The sequence below is a fragment of the Lampris incognitus genome, chromosome 20 (assembly GCF_029633865.1).
Source record: "Lampris incognitus isolate fLamInc1 chromosome 20, fLamInc1.hap2, whole genome shotgun sequence".
NCBI classification, from domain to species: domain Eukaryota; kingdom Metazoa; phylum Chordata; class Actinopteri; order Lampriformes; family Lampridae; genus Lampris; species Lampris incognitus.
The window spans coordinates 5,111,992-5,128,564 of NC_079230.1; the positions used below are offsets into that span (position 1 = coordinate 5,111,992).

The window sequence follows — 16,573 nt, forward strand, 5'->3', positions numbered from 1 at the left end:
TTTGAGATTATGCACAGGTGCATTTAAAACAACCCCAGCAGCAGCATTACAGGTGGAAATGGAAGACATGCCACTAGAAATGAGAAGGATACAGCTATCCTTGAACTACTGGGTTCATTTACAGGGCCATAGTCAGGATCATCCAGGAGAGGAGGGAAACAAAAAGCTTTGGATGGACAATGACACAGAAAGCAATAGAACTTGAAGTAGATCATTAAACATTAGTCCAACAGCGCCTTTGCCAGCAATACCACCTTGGCTACTTCCAGATGCCATCGTAGATTTCACATTATTAGAAAAGAAGAATAAGGATGAAGAGTTTAATTATGATTCACATACCATACAGGCTTATATTGATAATCACCACAGTTACGTCCAGATTTATACGGCTGCATCAAAGAGTTCAGTAAATAAAGTAGGAGTAGCATTGATTGTTCCAGAATTTCATATTAAAGTAGGGGAAAGGATCAATGAGGAAATATCATAATGATAGCAGTATTGTTAGCAGTGCAGTGGATAGAGGAAACGAGACCGTTGAGAGAAATGATTTGTTCAGCCTAAAGTTCACCACTAGCCAGTTTACAATACAGCCATTCAGACAGCAGACCAGGCATTTTAATACAGGTACAACAAACATGATATAGGACTCAAATGATGGGTCTTACAGTATCATTTTTATGGGTACCGGCACACATTGGCATTGAAGGAAATGAAACAGCAGATAAGGTTGCAAAGAAGGCTACACAACGTAATCACATTGATTTGGTAGTTACTTTAAGCAAGACAGAAATAAAGAGCATCGTTAAGCACAGACTGAAGGAAAGGTGGCAAAAGCAATGGGAGGAAGCGAGGAAAGGACGGTGGTTTTACAGAGTTCAAAGGAAAGTGGGAGACATGAGGTGTGCAGGAAGGAACAGGAGAGATGAGATGATAATGTCAAGACTCAGATTCGGACACACTGGACTAAACAGTACACTTTTCAAAGCAGGCAAACACAATCCAGGCAGATGTGACTCCTGTGGACAAGAAGAAACGATAGACAAGGTATGATATATTGTCAGACATATGAGGCAGAAAGAAGGCGTCAAAATCCCAGGAAAATAAAAGTACAACTTGATTTAGTAGATATTCTACAGAAGAACTCAACTGAGTGTTATAAAATCTTGTTTCAGTTTCTTAGAGTAACTAATTTAATTAACAAGCTTTGAGGGTTTTTTGGGGGGGGGCGTAAATAATAGATATTCTGATCCACACTCCATACCAGCTGGTGGCGGTAATGCACCAATTCGTTGTTTACCAACAGCCAATAAACACGAAGAAGAAGACGCAGCAGCGGAAGAAGATGACGATGACGAGAAAGACGTCGCGTTTGTTGTCTTTTTCGCGTCCAGTCGCGTCGCCTCGGTGAGCAGCCTTGCCAGCTATGGACATACGGAAGAGTGTCATGAGGAGTCCGCCTCAGCCCCCGTCCCCAGAACCTGGTTCGGCAGCATCAGCCAGTGAGCCGCGGCCAGAGGGTTTTTCAGGTTTGTGGATCCGCAGCTGTAACTTCGGCTAGTAGCAGTGAGTTGGAGAGGCGACGTCCCTGATATGGATTGCTGGCTAGCTAGCTAACGTTAGCTACCCGCGGGACGACCCGCACGTCACTATTAGCTAGTTAGCTAGCTAGCTAGCTAGCTAGTAGTGATGCGCGGGTCGACCCACAACCCGCGGGTTCGGGTAAGCTTATTAGAAAATATCACGGGTTCGGGCGGACGGTACCAAAAGTGACAAAGCAGCGCTCCGAGTGAGTTATATACATAACTTACAGAAACCTTGCGTGCAGTAGGCTATGCTGTGTATTACCAGTCCACCTCTCCCTCTCTCTCCCTCTCCCCCTCTGTCTGTCTCTCTCTCCCTCTCTCTCTGTGTCTGTCTCTCTCTCTCCCTCTCTCTCTCTCTGTGTCTGTCTCTCTCTCTGTGTCTGTCTGTCTCTGTCTCTGTCTCTCTCTGTGTCTCTCTCTCTGTGTCTGTCTCTCTCTCTCTCTCTCTCTCTCTCTCTCTGTGTCTGTCTCTCTCCCCCTCTCTCTCTGTGTCTGTCTGTCTGTCTCTCTCTCTCTCTGTCTGTCTGTCTGTCAGTCAGCCAAACACGCACGCAAGCAGCTTCGTCATCAATTGTGGTCTCTGCATGTGTTTTGAAGTGTTGATACCGCCTGACCTCGCCGGGTGGGATTAACACTGTTGTACATGACATCAAAATATGTTGCACATGATAGCACGTATCATGTGCAACATATTTTCTAGATGTATTAATTGGACCTTCTATAACGCCAATTCAAAGAAAATTAATAGACAGCAATGGCCCAACTAGCCATTAGCTCAAATCGGCTCGGAATCATATCTATATTGATTGGACACAATAGGGTACATTGTTGGGCATAATTTCATCAACAATTGCCAAAATTATGATAATTAAAAAAGTGGACTTTACAATTTCATTGATTTGATAATATAATAATTGTGTGTGTGTGTGTGTGTGTGTGTGTGAGTGTGAGTGTGAGAGCCCTGTGATGGCCTGGCAGCCTGTCCAGGGTGTCTCCCTGCCTGCCGCCCAATGACTGCTGGGATAGGCTCCAGTATCCCCGCAACCCTGACAGCAGGATAAGCGGTTTGGATGAAGGATGGATGGATGGATGGATGGATGGATGGATGATACCACGTTTGATGACCGCCGCTCTAATAGCGCGTTCATGCACAGCACTGACAATATTTGGCCAAATACAGATGGCAAATCTAAACTTTTGGACAAAGTTTGTTACCTCTATCCTCCCTACACCTGAATCTTTCTCTCTCCTAACCCCTAACACTGCTACTGATCTTCTTCTCTCTACCTTCTCATCTTCTCTGGAAAATCTCTGTCCCCTCACCTCCAGGCCTGCACGTCCAACTTCACCTGTCCTTTTGCTGTCCGACTCAGTACATACTGACAGATGGAGCCTAAGAGTGGCAGAGCGCAAATGGAGAAAAGGCAGACTCCCAGAGGACCTTCTCAACTTCCAGTCTCTTCTTTCCACTTTCTCCTCCTCCCTTTCTGCTGCTAAAGCTACCTTCTATCGCTCTAAAATCCTACCCTCTACCTCTTATCCTAAGACACTCTTTGAAACCTTTTCTACACTTGTTCAACCTCCTCCTCCTGCTTCTTCCCTTCTCCCTGATGACTTCGCTAACTTCTTTGACAAAAAGGTAAACGACATCAGATCCTCCTTTTCTCACCACCAGTTAGCGCTCCTTGCACTAGCCCACCCTCTGCACCCTCCGTCACCTCTCCACGTCCACCCTATCCCACCTCGCTCCCCTCTCCCCCGGCGGAGACCTCAACCTCATCACATCCAGTCGCCCCACCACATGCTCCCTTGACCCGGTCCCCTCCCCTCTTCAGTCTATAGCACCTGAACTCCTTCCCTTTCTAACCCACCTCATCAAAACCTCCCTCCAGGCAGGATGCTTTCCATCTGCCTTCAAGACTGCTAGAGTCACCCCCCTTCTCAAGAAACCATCACTTGGTCCACACACACAGTCAACTCTGACAACAAAAACTACAGGCTGGTTTCCCTTCTATCCTTTCTATCCAAAACTCTGAAACGTGCTGTCTTTTACCATCTTTCTTTGTACCTCCACCAGAACAACCTCCTGGACCCCAAACAGTCTGGTTGCAGGGTGGGTCACTTGACAGAGACGACCCTCCTTGCAGTGACAGAATCGCTGCACTCTGCGAGAGCAAACTCTCTCCTTTGTCCTGATACTCCTGGACCTGTCAGCTGTGTTCGACACGGTGAACCACCAGATCCTTCTCTCTACCCTCGAGGGGCTGGGTGTCACAGGCTCTGCACTCTCAATGTTTGCATCCTACCTGGCGGGTCGCTCCTACCAGGTGACATGGAGGGGATCTGTGCCGGAGCCTCACAGACTGACTACAGGCATTCCACAGAGTTCGGTTCTGGGACCTCTCCTTTTCTCCCTGTACACGACATCCCTGGGTTCTGTTATTTGCACGCATGACTTCTCATTCCATTGTTATGCCGATGACACCCAGCTGATCTTGTCCTTTCCTCCCTTTAACCCACAAGTAGAGACACGCATTACTGCGTGGTTGACTGACATCTCGGAGTGGATGGCGACACACCACCTGAAGCTCAATCTGGACAAGACAGAGCTGATGTTCCCCCCCGGGGAAAGGTTGCCCGCACCGAGACCTGGCCATTACCACTGACAAGACCGTGGTGACGCCAACTCGGACTGCGAGGAATCTCAGTGTGATCCTGGACGACCAACTGTAGTTTGCTGCAAACGTTGCATCAGTTGCTCGCTCCTGCAGATTTCTCCTCTGGGCAAATCCTTCTGATGTCATATTCTTCACCGACGAGACAGCACAGGTGCTCGTCCAGGCTCTGATCATCTCCCAGCTGGACTACGGCAACTCCCTCCTTGCTGGTGCCCGGCGTCGGCCATCAGACCTCTGGAGCTTGTTCAGAAAGCTGCAGCTCATCTGCTGTTCAACCGCCCTAAGTTCCCCAATACAACTCCCCTTCTCATGTCCCTACACTGGCTCCCAGTAGCTGCTCGCATCCAGTTTAAGACTCTGGTGCTAGCCAACAGGGCAGTGAAAGGAACAGCTCCTTCCTATCTCCAGGCCCTAGTCAAGCCCTATACCCCCACCCAACCACTTCGCTCTGCTGCCTCGGGACGCCTGGTTGCCCCGTCGCTCAGAGGCCCCTGCTGCTGATCGACCCGGTCACGGCTCTTTTCTGTCCTGGCCCCACAGTGGTGGAATGAACTCCCCACTGTTGAAAACTCACCTCTTCAAGAACTACTACCCTGTTACATGCTCGTAGCACTTACTGTATTCACTCATTAAAAAAAACAAACCTCTCTTGCGCTTTTACTTTAGCACTGGTTTTGCTCTTAGATGCTTGTTTAGAGAGAAGATGCACTTATGACTTCTGATGACTATTAGTTCTCCTGATTTCCTACGTTAAATGGACTTATAGTAAGCCACTTTGGATAAAAGCGTCAGCTAAATGACTGTAATGTAACGTAACGTGATAACAGAGATGATTGTTGTTGACACCCAACTTTTCACAGTGGTGTCTGATGCTGGCTTCAAGCGCCTCATGGCAGTAGCTGAACCAAGATATACTCTGAAAAGTGAAAAGTATTACCACACAGAAATTATGGAAGAAATGTACTGCAAGGTTGTAAAGAAGATAAAGGCTCTGATCCAACCAGAGAATGCCAGTGGCCACTCATTCTCTTTCACAACTGACTGTAAAACAGTCAATGTTTTAAGTCAATCGTTAACAATGTAACGGTTTCAAATGGGTCTCAGCACCAGTGTAGTGGATGTGGATAGGGCACAGAAGGAGGCAACTCTCAAGGACTGTTTTTCAACATTTATTGGCTCTTCAGAAGATAACGATAACACATTTTTAGTCTCTCTTCTTCATCTCTGCTTCTTATCAATGCAATATGGCACTGTCATATTACATTTTTCTTAAAATACATGCATTTCTCTAACTTGACACTTCAATATGTATTTAAATCAACAGTGTATACAACCATATATAGAGCCATACAAATTAGCCAAAGGACATCTTTTCTTAATTATAACTCATTTCTTGTCATAACCATGAAAAACAGTATGTGTAGCACAGTTTCACCTACTGGACAGAAAACAAAACGACACATTAAACAGAAGAAAATGCATACCTGCAGAAGATAATGATAACACATTTTTGGTCTCCCTTCTGCACCTCTGCTCCCACACATCCAAAATAATAAATAAATAAATAACACAGTTTAACAGTTGGCATTTAACCAATTGATATGGAGTTATTTTAATATTGTAGTTATTCAGTTTGATCAGAGTTTACTGGCTGCTGTCTGTGCAGTTTAATTCATTCCATTTTCATTTTTTGGGAGTTATTTATTTTTAATTTGAAAAGAATTCCCCTCAGATTGTTATCTAGTGCCTGAACATCATGTGCTTTATTTTTTTCAAATATTTTCTGTTTTACACAAGATTCAATCAAACCTATGTTCATTTAAAGGCAGCCTTGTGTTAGGGTTTGTGTTGCTGTAAATTTTGGCACATTTTTTTTTACATTTACTGCAACTGAATATCTGCCCCAAATATCGATCATTGGCCGCCAAACTTACCGATAATTGGTATCGGCCCTGAAAAAAAAAACCCATATCAGTCGACCCCTAATTAGGATGCAGGAAGATGGCCTGAAAATGTCTTTCCAGGGCAGCACTGATGCTATGAATGGCAAAATGGTGGAAAAGATTGATCAAATGTGAATGGATAATATCAGGACTTTTTCAATTTATGGTAACCTATGGATTCAAAAATGGTTAATATTAAAGCTTGAATCGGGCCTAGAATTTTGGACCCAACCATGGCTTGACAACATTCTATTCAAACCCAACCACCAACATCAATAAACTTTGGAACCGAACTTCATTGCAGCAAAAAGCTTCCTCATTAACTCTTACATCAATTTTGACAAAGCCTAGGCCACCAAAACGTTCTTAAGATGGCCTGGAACAATGGCCTGATTACACTGAAATACGAGTCTTCCAGGCCTATAAAATAAATGGTCTAGCCTTAGGTTTGGAACAGGTTGTATAATTAGGTCGTCAGAAAAAAATGTTAGCATAAACAAAGCTCAGCGTTTTCGATTTTCACCAAAAAATACCCAGATTTTTAAACTGATTTTCACCCGGATTTTATGTTTCCACGGGTCCAAAAGTTGTCCCTGTTTGTGTGAGGTTATGTAACAGTGTCCTCTTGTGGCGAAATTCGGCATGCTGGATGTCTTTGAAAAATAAAAAGCGAAAACGCTGAGCCTTGATTATAAAGCAGGTCTGAGGAAGAAACTATTGTTTTTTTCCGGTGGGCGCAAATGAAAAGTGTGGGTTGGCTCGTTTAAAACTCTCGATTAGAATACATTCTGGTTGTTTTTGAGTATGAAATACTTCACTTACAAGTCTTTATTGCTTAGAACTTTATTTAAAGCATCCAGTAATGCACTTTTCCCTCTCACCTCCAGACTTCCAGTTGGTCTTAGTTTCTAAAGAAGAGATTCATTCTGTGAAGCAGGAGTGGAGCCCCAGTCTGGGCCAGGAGGAGCCAGATCTCCCACTCATCAAAGTGGAACAGAAGAAACTCTTGATCAGCCAAGAGGGAGAGCAGCTTCAAAAACAGGAGGAGGCTGATATCAAGTTTCCATTCACTCCTGTCCCTGTAAAGAGTGGACATGATGAAGAGAAACCTCATTCCTTACAGCGTCAACAAAGCCAAACTGAGGAGGACAAACAGGCAAAGCCATCAGACAGCACTTCAACTCAACAGGTGAAAACAGAAGTTGATGGAGAGGACTTTGGACTGTCAGAACCAGCCAGTAACCAAGATCAGGATGGTGATTTAGAACCAACTAGTGATGGTGAGTCCGTCCCTTCAGATTTTTGTGAAAGTGAGACTGAAGACAGTGATGGTGACTGGAATAAAACGAGAGAATCTTGGTCCTGTTTAGATACAAAAGATAACAATGATGGAAGTCATCAGAGATCTATTAAGAAAAAAGGTTTATTTGCTCCATCTGTGGCAAAGTGTTTACTCACAGAACAGATATGCTGAGACACATGAGAATACATAGAGGAGCGAAGCCATTCACTTGCTCAGTTTGTGGTAAAGGGCTTTCTCATAATGGAAATATGCAGAAACACATGAGAACACATACAGGAGAGAAGCCATTTAGTTGCACAGTCTGTGGTAGTGCGTTTAGTAGAAGCGAACATTTGAAGACAGGAAAACGTTGCAGAGAAGCCCTTTAGTTGCTCAGTCTGTGGCAAAAGGTTTTCTTGAAAAGGAATTATACAGACACACATGAAAGCAGACACAGGAGAGAAACCTTTGAGTTGCTCAGTTTGTGGCAAAATGTTTTCTCAAAGAGGAGAAATGCAAAGACGCATGAGAACACATACAGCAGTGGTGCCCAACCGTGCTCCTGGAGAGCTACCCTCCTGCCAGTTTTCACTCCAACCCTGATTTAACACACCTGGTTCAATTAATGAAGGTCTTGGTCAGTCAGTAGTTAGTAGAATTGCGTGTGTTAAATTAGGGCTGGAGTGAAAAACGGCAGGATGGTAGCTCTCCAGGAGCAGGGTTGGGCACCACTGGCATACAGGAAGAGAAGCCATTCACTTGCTCAGTTTGTGGTAAACGGATTTCTTTAAATGGAAATATGCAGAAACACATGAGAACAGATACAAGAGAGAAACCTTTTAGGTGCTCAGTCTGCAGTAAAGGGTTTTCTAAAAGAAGATATGCAGAAACACACATACAGGAGAGAAACCGTTCACTTGCTCAGTTTGTGGTAAAGGGTTTTCTCAAAATGGAAATATGCAGGAACACATGAGAACACATACAGGAGAGAAACCCTTTAGTTGCTCAGTTTGTTGTAAAGAAGGTTTCTCAAAAAAAAAAGTTCTGCAGACACACATTAGAGAAACCTTATACGTGCACTATCTGTGGTAAAGGTTTCTTAGAAGCAATCAGTTGAAGACGTGAGAATACATACAGGAGAGAAACCTTTCATTTGTTCAGTTTGTGGTAAAGAGTTTGAGCAACAACAACAAAAAACGTGTGCAGATACACATGAAAATACATACAAGAGACAAAACTACTGTTTGTGTCAGGACTGTGGTGAACGTTGTCGGCAGAACTGTTAGACAAAACACATGACATATCACAGAGAAGAAAACTGGATTACTTGGCTCAGCTTGTGGAATAAAAAACTTTTCACATGCCGTGATCAGATCATCATTTCAGTGGAGTGAAGGAAGAAAGCCGCTCTTATTTTACAATGACATTTGTTTCACCCATCATATTGTATAGGAGCAGTAGGCAGCTGCAGCTCCTGGGGACCAACTCCAGTTCTTTTTCTTATTGCCTTTGAATTTTTGTACTTCTGTCCTTGTTGCATGGTACTAGTATTACCTGGGGACCTCTTGTAGTTTGTAATAATTGTTGAGGCCGTCTGTGATCTTAATCACAGGCGAATCAGCAATGTCCGTAATTTGTAAAGTAAAAATCCCAACACAATTTCCCAACCATATTGCGGCGAACACAGAGGTCATCTGATAATTAGTGCTAATCGGCATCTCAGTCATTTGGGGTCATTTTCCTTTTTTTAACTCTAGAATGACCAAGACGGTCATTATGACCATTTTGGATTTTCAAAGTTTAATAACTTTGTGGAAGAAAAAAAAGGATACAGACCTGCCGCTCCCCGAATTCCCCTAAAATTGCATATATTTGCATTAAAATTGGTTTTAGATCAATTGCACGAAAAAAATGACAATAAGGTCAACCTAAAGTGACCATGACTGGTCCAAGTGGCCGCTCATAATTTGTGCGTGATCGTGTGCATTTTTGACGTTTTTTTCCGTATCATTTCCTTCTTGAAGTTCGCTGCTCTGTCCTTGGAAAAAACTAGTGTTCTCCAGTGCAGAGAAATAGTCTAAACTTGATTTCTTATTATTGCTAACATGTCTGGTTACACACGCCTCTACAGACGCACCATGACTACCACTGAGGCGTTGCAGTATTTACAGGCGTTGGACAGCAGCAATTTTAAATTGTTTGAAAAATAATATTAAAATGTTAATCTTGGGTGTGGCACAGTGGTTATCGCGGTTGCCTCACAGCAAGAAGGTCCTGGGTTTGAGCCCTGGGGTATTCCAACCTTGGTGGGTCATCCCGGGTCGTCCTCTGTGTGGGGTTTGCATGTTCTCCCCGTGTCTGTGTGGGTTTCCTCCCACAGAACAAAGACATGTAGGGTCAGGTGAATTGGCCGTCCTAAATGTTTCCTAGGTGTGTGTGTGTGTGTGGCCCCTGTGATGGCCTGGCGGCCTATCCAGGGTGTCTCTCCATCTCCGCCCAATGACTGCTGGGATAGACTCCAGCATCCCCGCGACCCTGAGAGCAGGATAAGCGGTTCAGATAATGGATGGATGGATGTTAGTTTTGGTGTCAGTTAGTTTCTTAACAGACATACTAACATATGTAATGTATTAATATCTCAACTGGGTATTTATCTTAACAACTGTGATCTTGACAAAAAACACTGCGGTATATTTTTCGTGAAACACCATTCATACGTAAAAGAGGTAAAAATATACGATGACAGTTTGTCATACTGTCTACATGAATGAGTTTGTGTGAGCCAGATGAGCAGCGGTGATGTGGCCTGAGGAGGTGGCGATGAGAGTGTGACAGACAGCAAGACTTGAGGCAGAAAAGACTACTGACTGATGGCGAGATGAGTCCGCCGTGTTTTAACGTGTCACTGGAAGGCCTGGTTTTTGGACAGGCAGAAGAGCTCTGGCCAGGTGCAGACACCAAGTCCACTCTTCTTCTCCACACAGGGAGGTAGATGACCTCGCTACATGTGTGGTGCTTTGCATGTTTTTTTCCTTCCCCAGGAGGGTTTGGGTATCTTTGAAGTTAAAAATTCTAAGCTTCTTTTGTTGATGATAGTGTCTTGCTCCACTGCTCTTCTTGCACCATTAGCACAGTCATACACCTCGTGAGCTTTTAGGCTTGTTAGATGACATTTACTCTTTGTATTTTGACAATTTGTAGTCTGTCATTTCTTGCACGTAGATACAAATACATAGCAAAACCATTCAGACCGTTTTTGTTTTTTTCCCATTGTGGTTGGAATCTGGCTGTTGTACATCTGTTTTTGTTCCATTTGCTGTCATCAAACACAAATGTGTGAATGTTAGTTCCTTCTGTGCTTTGCTCGTGCATAATGTGTCTCCACTTCACTAAGCTGTAAGTTAAGGACATGGTGGTAGGTAGCTCTCTGTACATTGGTTAAAATGTAAGAGCAAGTGAGGATTTTTCTAATATAGTACTCTAAAGTTTTGAAATATATGTTGCAGTATTGTCCCATAGCACCCACAGGACCATCATGTACTGCCTAGTTTGCTGCGGGCTACTCTTTAAACAATAAATCATTGATTTCCACCCAGTTGTGTACACAAACAAACTGTTTAAATGTAAAAGTCAGATGGAATGAAGTGTTACATCGGCATATGGCTGTGATTCGTCATGGCATGTTTGTTTTTGCCATCATTGGTTGGCAGTTGGTCCATACCCCCTCCAGTCAAACGTTACAATGAGGCACAGATGAAAGAAGCCATTAGAACATTGAAAATTACAACACTGAAAAGTAAAAAAAAAATTTGTAAAAAGTTTTTGTTCCATAAATTTTCCAAATGCCTTTTGAATTTACAAAATCCATTCGAAAATAGGTATTTGGGGATCTGAAAAAGACAATTGATAACAGCAAGCTCTTTTTCATATTTTAATACAGGAAATAGAGGAAAAGATACCTGAAAAGGTATCTGAAAAATGTATTTCCAGGGCAGCACTGATGCTATAAATGGCAAAAGTGTCAAATAATTCATGATAACCTATGGATGCAAAAATGGCCACTATTAAAGTTCAAATTGGGCCTGAAATTTTGGACCTGACCGTGGCTTGACAACTTTCTATTCAAACCCGACCACCAGCATCAATAAACTATGAAACCGAACTTGATTACAGCCCAACATTTTCTTAGAAATGGCATTTTCCCATTGATGGAAAAAAAGCTTCCAAATTAAATCTTAAATCAATATTGGCCAAGAACAGGAGTCATTCTGCCATTTTTAAACATTCTTTAGTCATGAAAACATTCTTACAATGGCTTCTAACAAAGGCCACATAGATTAAAATCAGAATAATAAAAAATCTGTAAACTATTGACCACGATAATGGGTATGGGGCAGGACATCAGACAATTTTGAAGTGTGATTAAACTCTCAATCTTAAAGAAATTCAAGTCTTACAGGCCTATGAAATAATGGTCTAGTCTTGGGCTTCAAGCAGGCCATATGATTTTAAATAAATCTGTCCACAGAAAAAAAAATTATGATTGCTCAAACCTTCTTTAATTTAAAGCAACCACTAATGTATATTTTTCTCTCACCTCCAGACTTCCAGCAGCTCCTAGTTCCTAAAGAGGAGGTTCACGCTGTGAAGCAGGAGTGGCGCCCCAGTCTGGACCAGAAGGAGCCAGATCTCCCACACATTAAAGTGGAACAGGAGAAACTGTTGATCAGCCAAGAGGGAGAGCAGCTTCAAAAACAGGAGGAGGCTGATATCAGGTTTCCATTCACTCCTGTCCTTGTAAAGAGTGGAAGTGATGAAGAGAAACCTCACTCCTCACAGCTTCATCAAAGCCAAACTGAGGAGGAAAAACTGGTAGAGCCACCAGACAGAACTTCAACTGAACAGATGAAAACAGAACCTGATGGAGAGGACTTTGGACTGTCAGGACCAGCCAGCAACCTAGATCAGGATGGTGATTTAGAACCAACTAGTGATGGTGAGCCCCTGCCTTCAGACTTTTGTGAAAGTGAGACCGAGGACAGTGATGATGACTGGAACAAAACTAGAGAACCTTGGTCCAGTTTGGATGCACAAGATAACAATGAAACAAGTCAACAGAGATCTGGTAAAAAACAACTTTCATTTGAAAAAGCCCTTAGTTACTCAGTATGTGGTAAAGGGTTTTCTCAAAGAGAAATGCAAAGACACACAAGATTACATAGAGGAGAGAAACCCTTTAGTTGCTCAGTCTGCGGTAAAGGGTTTTCTAAAAATGCAAATATGCAGACACATATGAGAACACATAGAGGAGAGAAACCCTTTAGTTGCTCAGTCTGTGGTAAAGGGTTTTCTAAAAATGCAAATATGCAGACACATATGAGATCACATACAGGAGAGAAGCCATTTAGTTGCTCAGTCTGTGGTAAAGGGTTTTCTAAAAATGCAAATATGCAGGAGCACATGAGAACACATACAGGGGAGGAACCTTTACGTTGCACAGTCTGTGGTAAAGGTTTCTCTCATAAGGGAAATATGCAGACACACATGAGAACACATACAGGAGAGAAGCCATTCATGTGCTCAGTCTGTGGTAAAAAATTTTCTCAAAGAGGACATATGCAACTACACATGAGTTCACATACAGGAGAGAAGCCAATTAGTTGCACAGTCTGTGGTAAAGGGTTTTTTGGGAATGGAAAAATGCAGGAACACATGAGAACACATACAGGAGAGAAACCATTCATGTGCTCAGTCTGTGGTAAAGGGTTTTCTCTGAAGGGAAATATGCAGAAACACATGAGAACACATACAGGAGAAAAGCCATTCATGTGCTCAGTCTGTGGTAAAAAATTTTCTCGAAGAGGACATATCCAAGTACACATGAGAACACATACAGGAGAGAAGCCAATAAGTTGCACAGTCTGCGGTAAAGGGTTTTCTATAAATGGAAGTATGCAGGAACACATGCGAACACATACAGGAGAGAAACCATTCACATGCTCAGTCTGTGGTAAAAGGTTTTCTCATAAGGTAACTATGCATACACACATGAGAACACATACAGGGGAGAAACCTTTTAGTTGCACATTGTGTGGTAAAGGGTTTTCTCATAAGGGAAATATTCAGACACACATGAGAACACACACAGGAGAGAAACCGTTCACTTGCTCAGTTTGTGGTAAGGGGTTTACTCAAAAAAATCGTTTGCAGACACACATAAAAATACATGAGAAAAAAACCCATGTGGGTGTCAAGACTGGGGTGTAGGTTTTCGGCAAAAGAACTGTCAGACAAAACGCAAGACATATCAAAGGGAAGAAAATTTGATTACCTGGCTTGTGTTAAAAATATTTTTTTTAAAAACTTTTCACGTACCACGATCTGATTATTTAAATTTGTGTACGGAGGACTAAACTAATGGTCAAGTTGGAGCTCTAAAATGGATGTTGAATATCACATTATTGGAAAGAACAATATTCTGTAGTCAATTGCGAGAAGCCTGCCATGAATTTATTCAGTTTCAGATTCTGTACTGGACAAGACTTTTATGAGACATGAGTGAGAGTACAGTGATTGACTAGCCACTGAAATGGTGATCAAGTCAATTTTATTTCTTGAAGTAAATTAAAAGCAATAAATTCTCCATCTGTACCCAAATTTCGTTTTGTGTGGTGAAATCCATTTTCTGAAACATGGCAAGCATTTCATGGGATGAACGGGGTTCTGCGGATCGGAGCAGGGGCCTACAAACAGCCTGTGGCCATTCTCCCAAGCATGGATAGCTTGAAAATATAATCGACTGACACAATATGTAGGCTACCCTCTTTCTGTAATTGCTGTGCATTATTTGAATGTCTACTTTTACTGAATTTAAGTAAACCATGCTAGAGATGTTAGCTAAGTTGGTTATCCAGTAGCCATTAGCGTCTTGTGTGTCCAAAGCTATGTGTATGGCTTTTTGCTACCTAGCATGAGCTAGCTGGCTAAGTGGGTGGCTAAACTCATGCTGCCTTCGAGTCATGTCGGAGAACTTGTCTTTATGAAATGAGGGCATCTGATGTCCCAACGGTGTCATAATTAAACTTGTATAGCCCTAAAATCACAATTTAGTCCTAGAGAGTTTTAAAATCACAAATACATTCTACACAATGTACCACACCCACCTGTCCTTAGACCCTTGATTTAGATGAGGAGAAACTCTACTAAATAACAACCTTGTCAGGTAATAAATGGGAGAAACCTTAAGAAGAAAGACAGTGGAATCTTTCGGGATGGGTAGATACGCAATGGGTGCATTCACAGATCTACAGTCAAACAGATGAGAGCAGACAAGCAGTAACAGATTTACAATAACCACTTAATGAGGCACGGAATTACACGTTTGGGATGCACACCGATCAGCCAAAACATTAAAACCACTTGCCTAATATTGTGTAGGTCCCCCTCGTGCCTCCAAAATGGCTCCGACCCATCGAGGCATGTGCTCCACAAAATCTCTGAATGTGTCTTCTGGTATCTGGCACCAAGATGTTAGCAGCAGATCCTTTAACTCCTTTAAGTTGCAAGGTGGGGCCTCCATGGATCGGACTTGTTTTTCCAGAAACTCCCACAGATGCCTGATCACATTGAGATTTGGGGAATTTGGAGGCCAAGGTAACACCTTGAACTCTTTGTCATGTTCCACAAACGGGGCACATTATCGTGCTGAAAGAGGCCACTGCCATCGGGGAATACCGTTGCCATGAAGGTGATGTACCTGGTCTGCAACGATGTTTAGGTAGGTGGTACGTGTCAAAGTAGCATTCACATGAATGTCAGGACCCGGGGTTTCCCAGCAGAACATTGCCCAGAGCATCACACTCTCTCTCTCAGGCTGGCCTTCTTCCCATAATGCATCCCGGTGCCATCACTTCCCCAGCTAAATGACACATGCATCCAGCCGTCCACATGATGTAAAAGAAAATGTGATTCATCAGACCAGGCCACCTTCTTTCATTGCTCGATTGTCCAGTTCTGATGCTCACATGTCCATTGTAGGCGCTTGTGGTGGTGGACAGGGGTCATCGTGGACACTCTGACTGGTCTGTGGCTATGCAGCCCCATACACAGTAAACTGATGCACCATGTGTTGTTTCCTTGTGTACCATCTTCCAAGTCCATCCATTATCTGAACCGCTTATCCTGCTCTCAGGGTTGCGAGGATGCTGGACCCTATTCCAGCAGTCATTGGGCGGCAGGCAGGGAGACACCCTGGACAGGCCGCCAGGCCATCACAGGGCACCCACACACACATTCATACCTAGGGACAATTTAGTACGGCCAATCCACCTGACCTACATGTCTTTGCACTGTGGGAAGAAACCCACGCAGACACGGGGAGAACATGGAAACTCCACACAGAGGACGACCCACCAAGGTTGGACTACCCCGGGGCTCGAACCCAGGACCTTCTTGCTGTGAGGCGACCATGCTAACCACTACGCCACCGTGCCGCCCCATCTTCCAAGTATTTCTGATAAAACACAGATCCTCTGAAATAAGGATAACACATTCATCCCAAAGATTTTGATCTGGCATGATTCTCTCATGAACCAAACCTGTAATGTTTTCTTGGAAGCCACAGACAACGAAGTCACAATATGAATGACTGACTATGAAGTTGCTCCTGAACCTGACAATAATAGCTGTGGTTCCTTTTCAATACATATTTTGAGCTAAACCTTTCCAAACATGAAGATTTCTTTTGAATGTATGATTCAAAATCTATGCCCTCAATACAAAAAGGGCATTTCATCTCCCCACATCCCTCACCACAACAGTCACAGGGACAAAGGAAGTCTGGTGTCGCATGGAGAAACCGGTAGCTTCTGTTGATAAATGTGCCACATTTTGAAAGCTTGAAATTCTTATGCAGAGGTTTCACCAACTTTTCATATTCAGAAATAGCAAGGTCCTTGTGGTCACACCCATGCCTTGTAGCTGCTGTGCTGAATTTAAAAACATCTGGGTAGCTTGTAGTCTTGATGAGTGACTGAGATGGTCGGGCTGGGTCAGTATGACAAGCTGCACAACACTTGGATGCACCAA

At 43.2% G+C, this 16,573-nt stretch overlaps 1 protein-coding gene across 1 annotated transcript; it reads left to right on the plus strand.

Annotated features, from left to right (window-relative positions):
• Positions 1-1,422: 1,422 nt before the first annotated feature.
• LOC130130957 (zinc finger protein 436-like) lies at positions 1,423-14,136 on the plus strand. Its single transcript, XM_056300821.1, has 4 exons — positions 1,423-1,526; positions 7,092-7,484; positions 12,090-13,114; positions 13,199-14,136. The coding sequence occupies exons 1-4, from the start codon at positions 1,424-1,426 to the stop codon at positions 13,751-13,753; spliced, it is 2,076 nt and encodes a 691-aa protein (XP_056156796.1). The 5' UTR covers position 1,423; the 3' UTR covers positions 13,754-14,136.
• Positions 14,137-16,573: the final 2,437 nt, after the last annotated feature.

Excerpts from the sequence above, each read along its gene's own strand:
- LOC130130957 (XM_056300821.1), top strand. The coding sequence starts at position 1,424 with ATGGACATACGGAAGAGTGTCATGAGGAGTCCGCCTCAGCCCCCGTCC. Across the intron at positions 1,527-7,091 it reads GCGGCCAGAGGGTTTTTCAG|ACTTCCAGTTGGTCTTAGTT; the intron begins GTTTGTGGATCC and ends TCTCACCTCCAG. Across the intron at positions 7,485-12,089 it reads TTTAGAACCAACTAGTGATG|ACTTCCAGCAGCTCCTAGTT; the intron begins GTGAGTCCGTCC and ends TCTCACCTCCAG.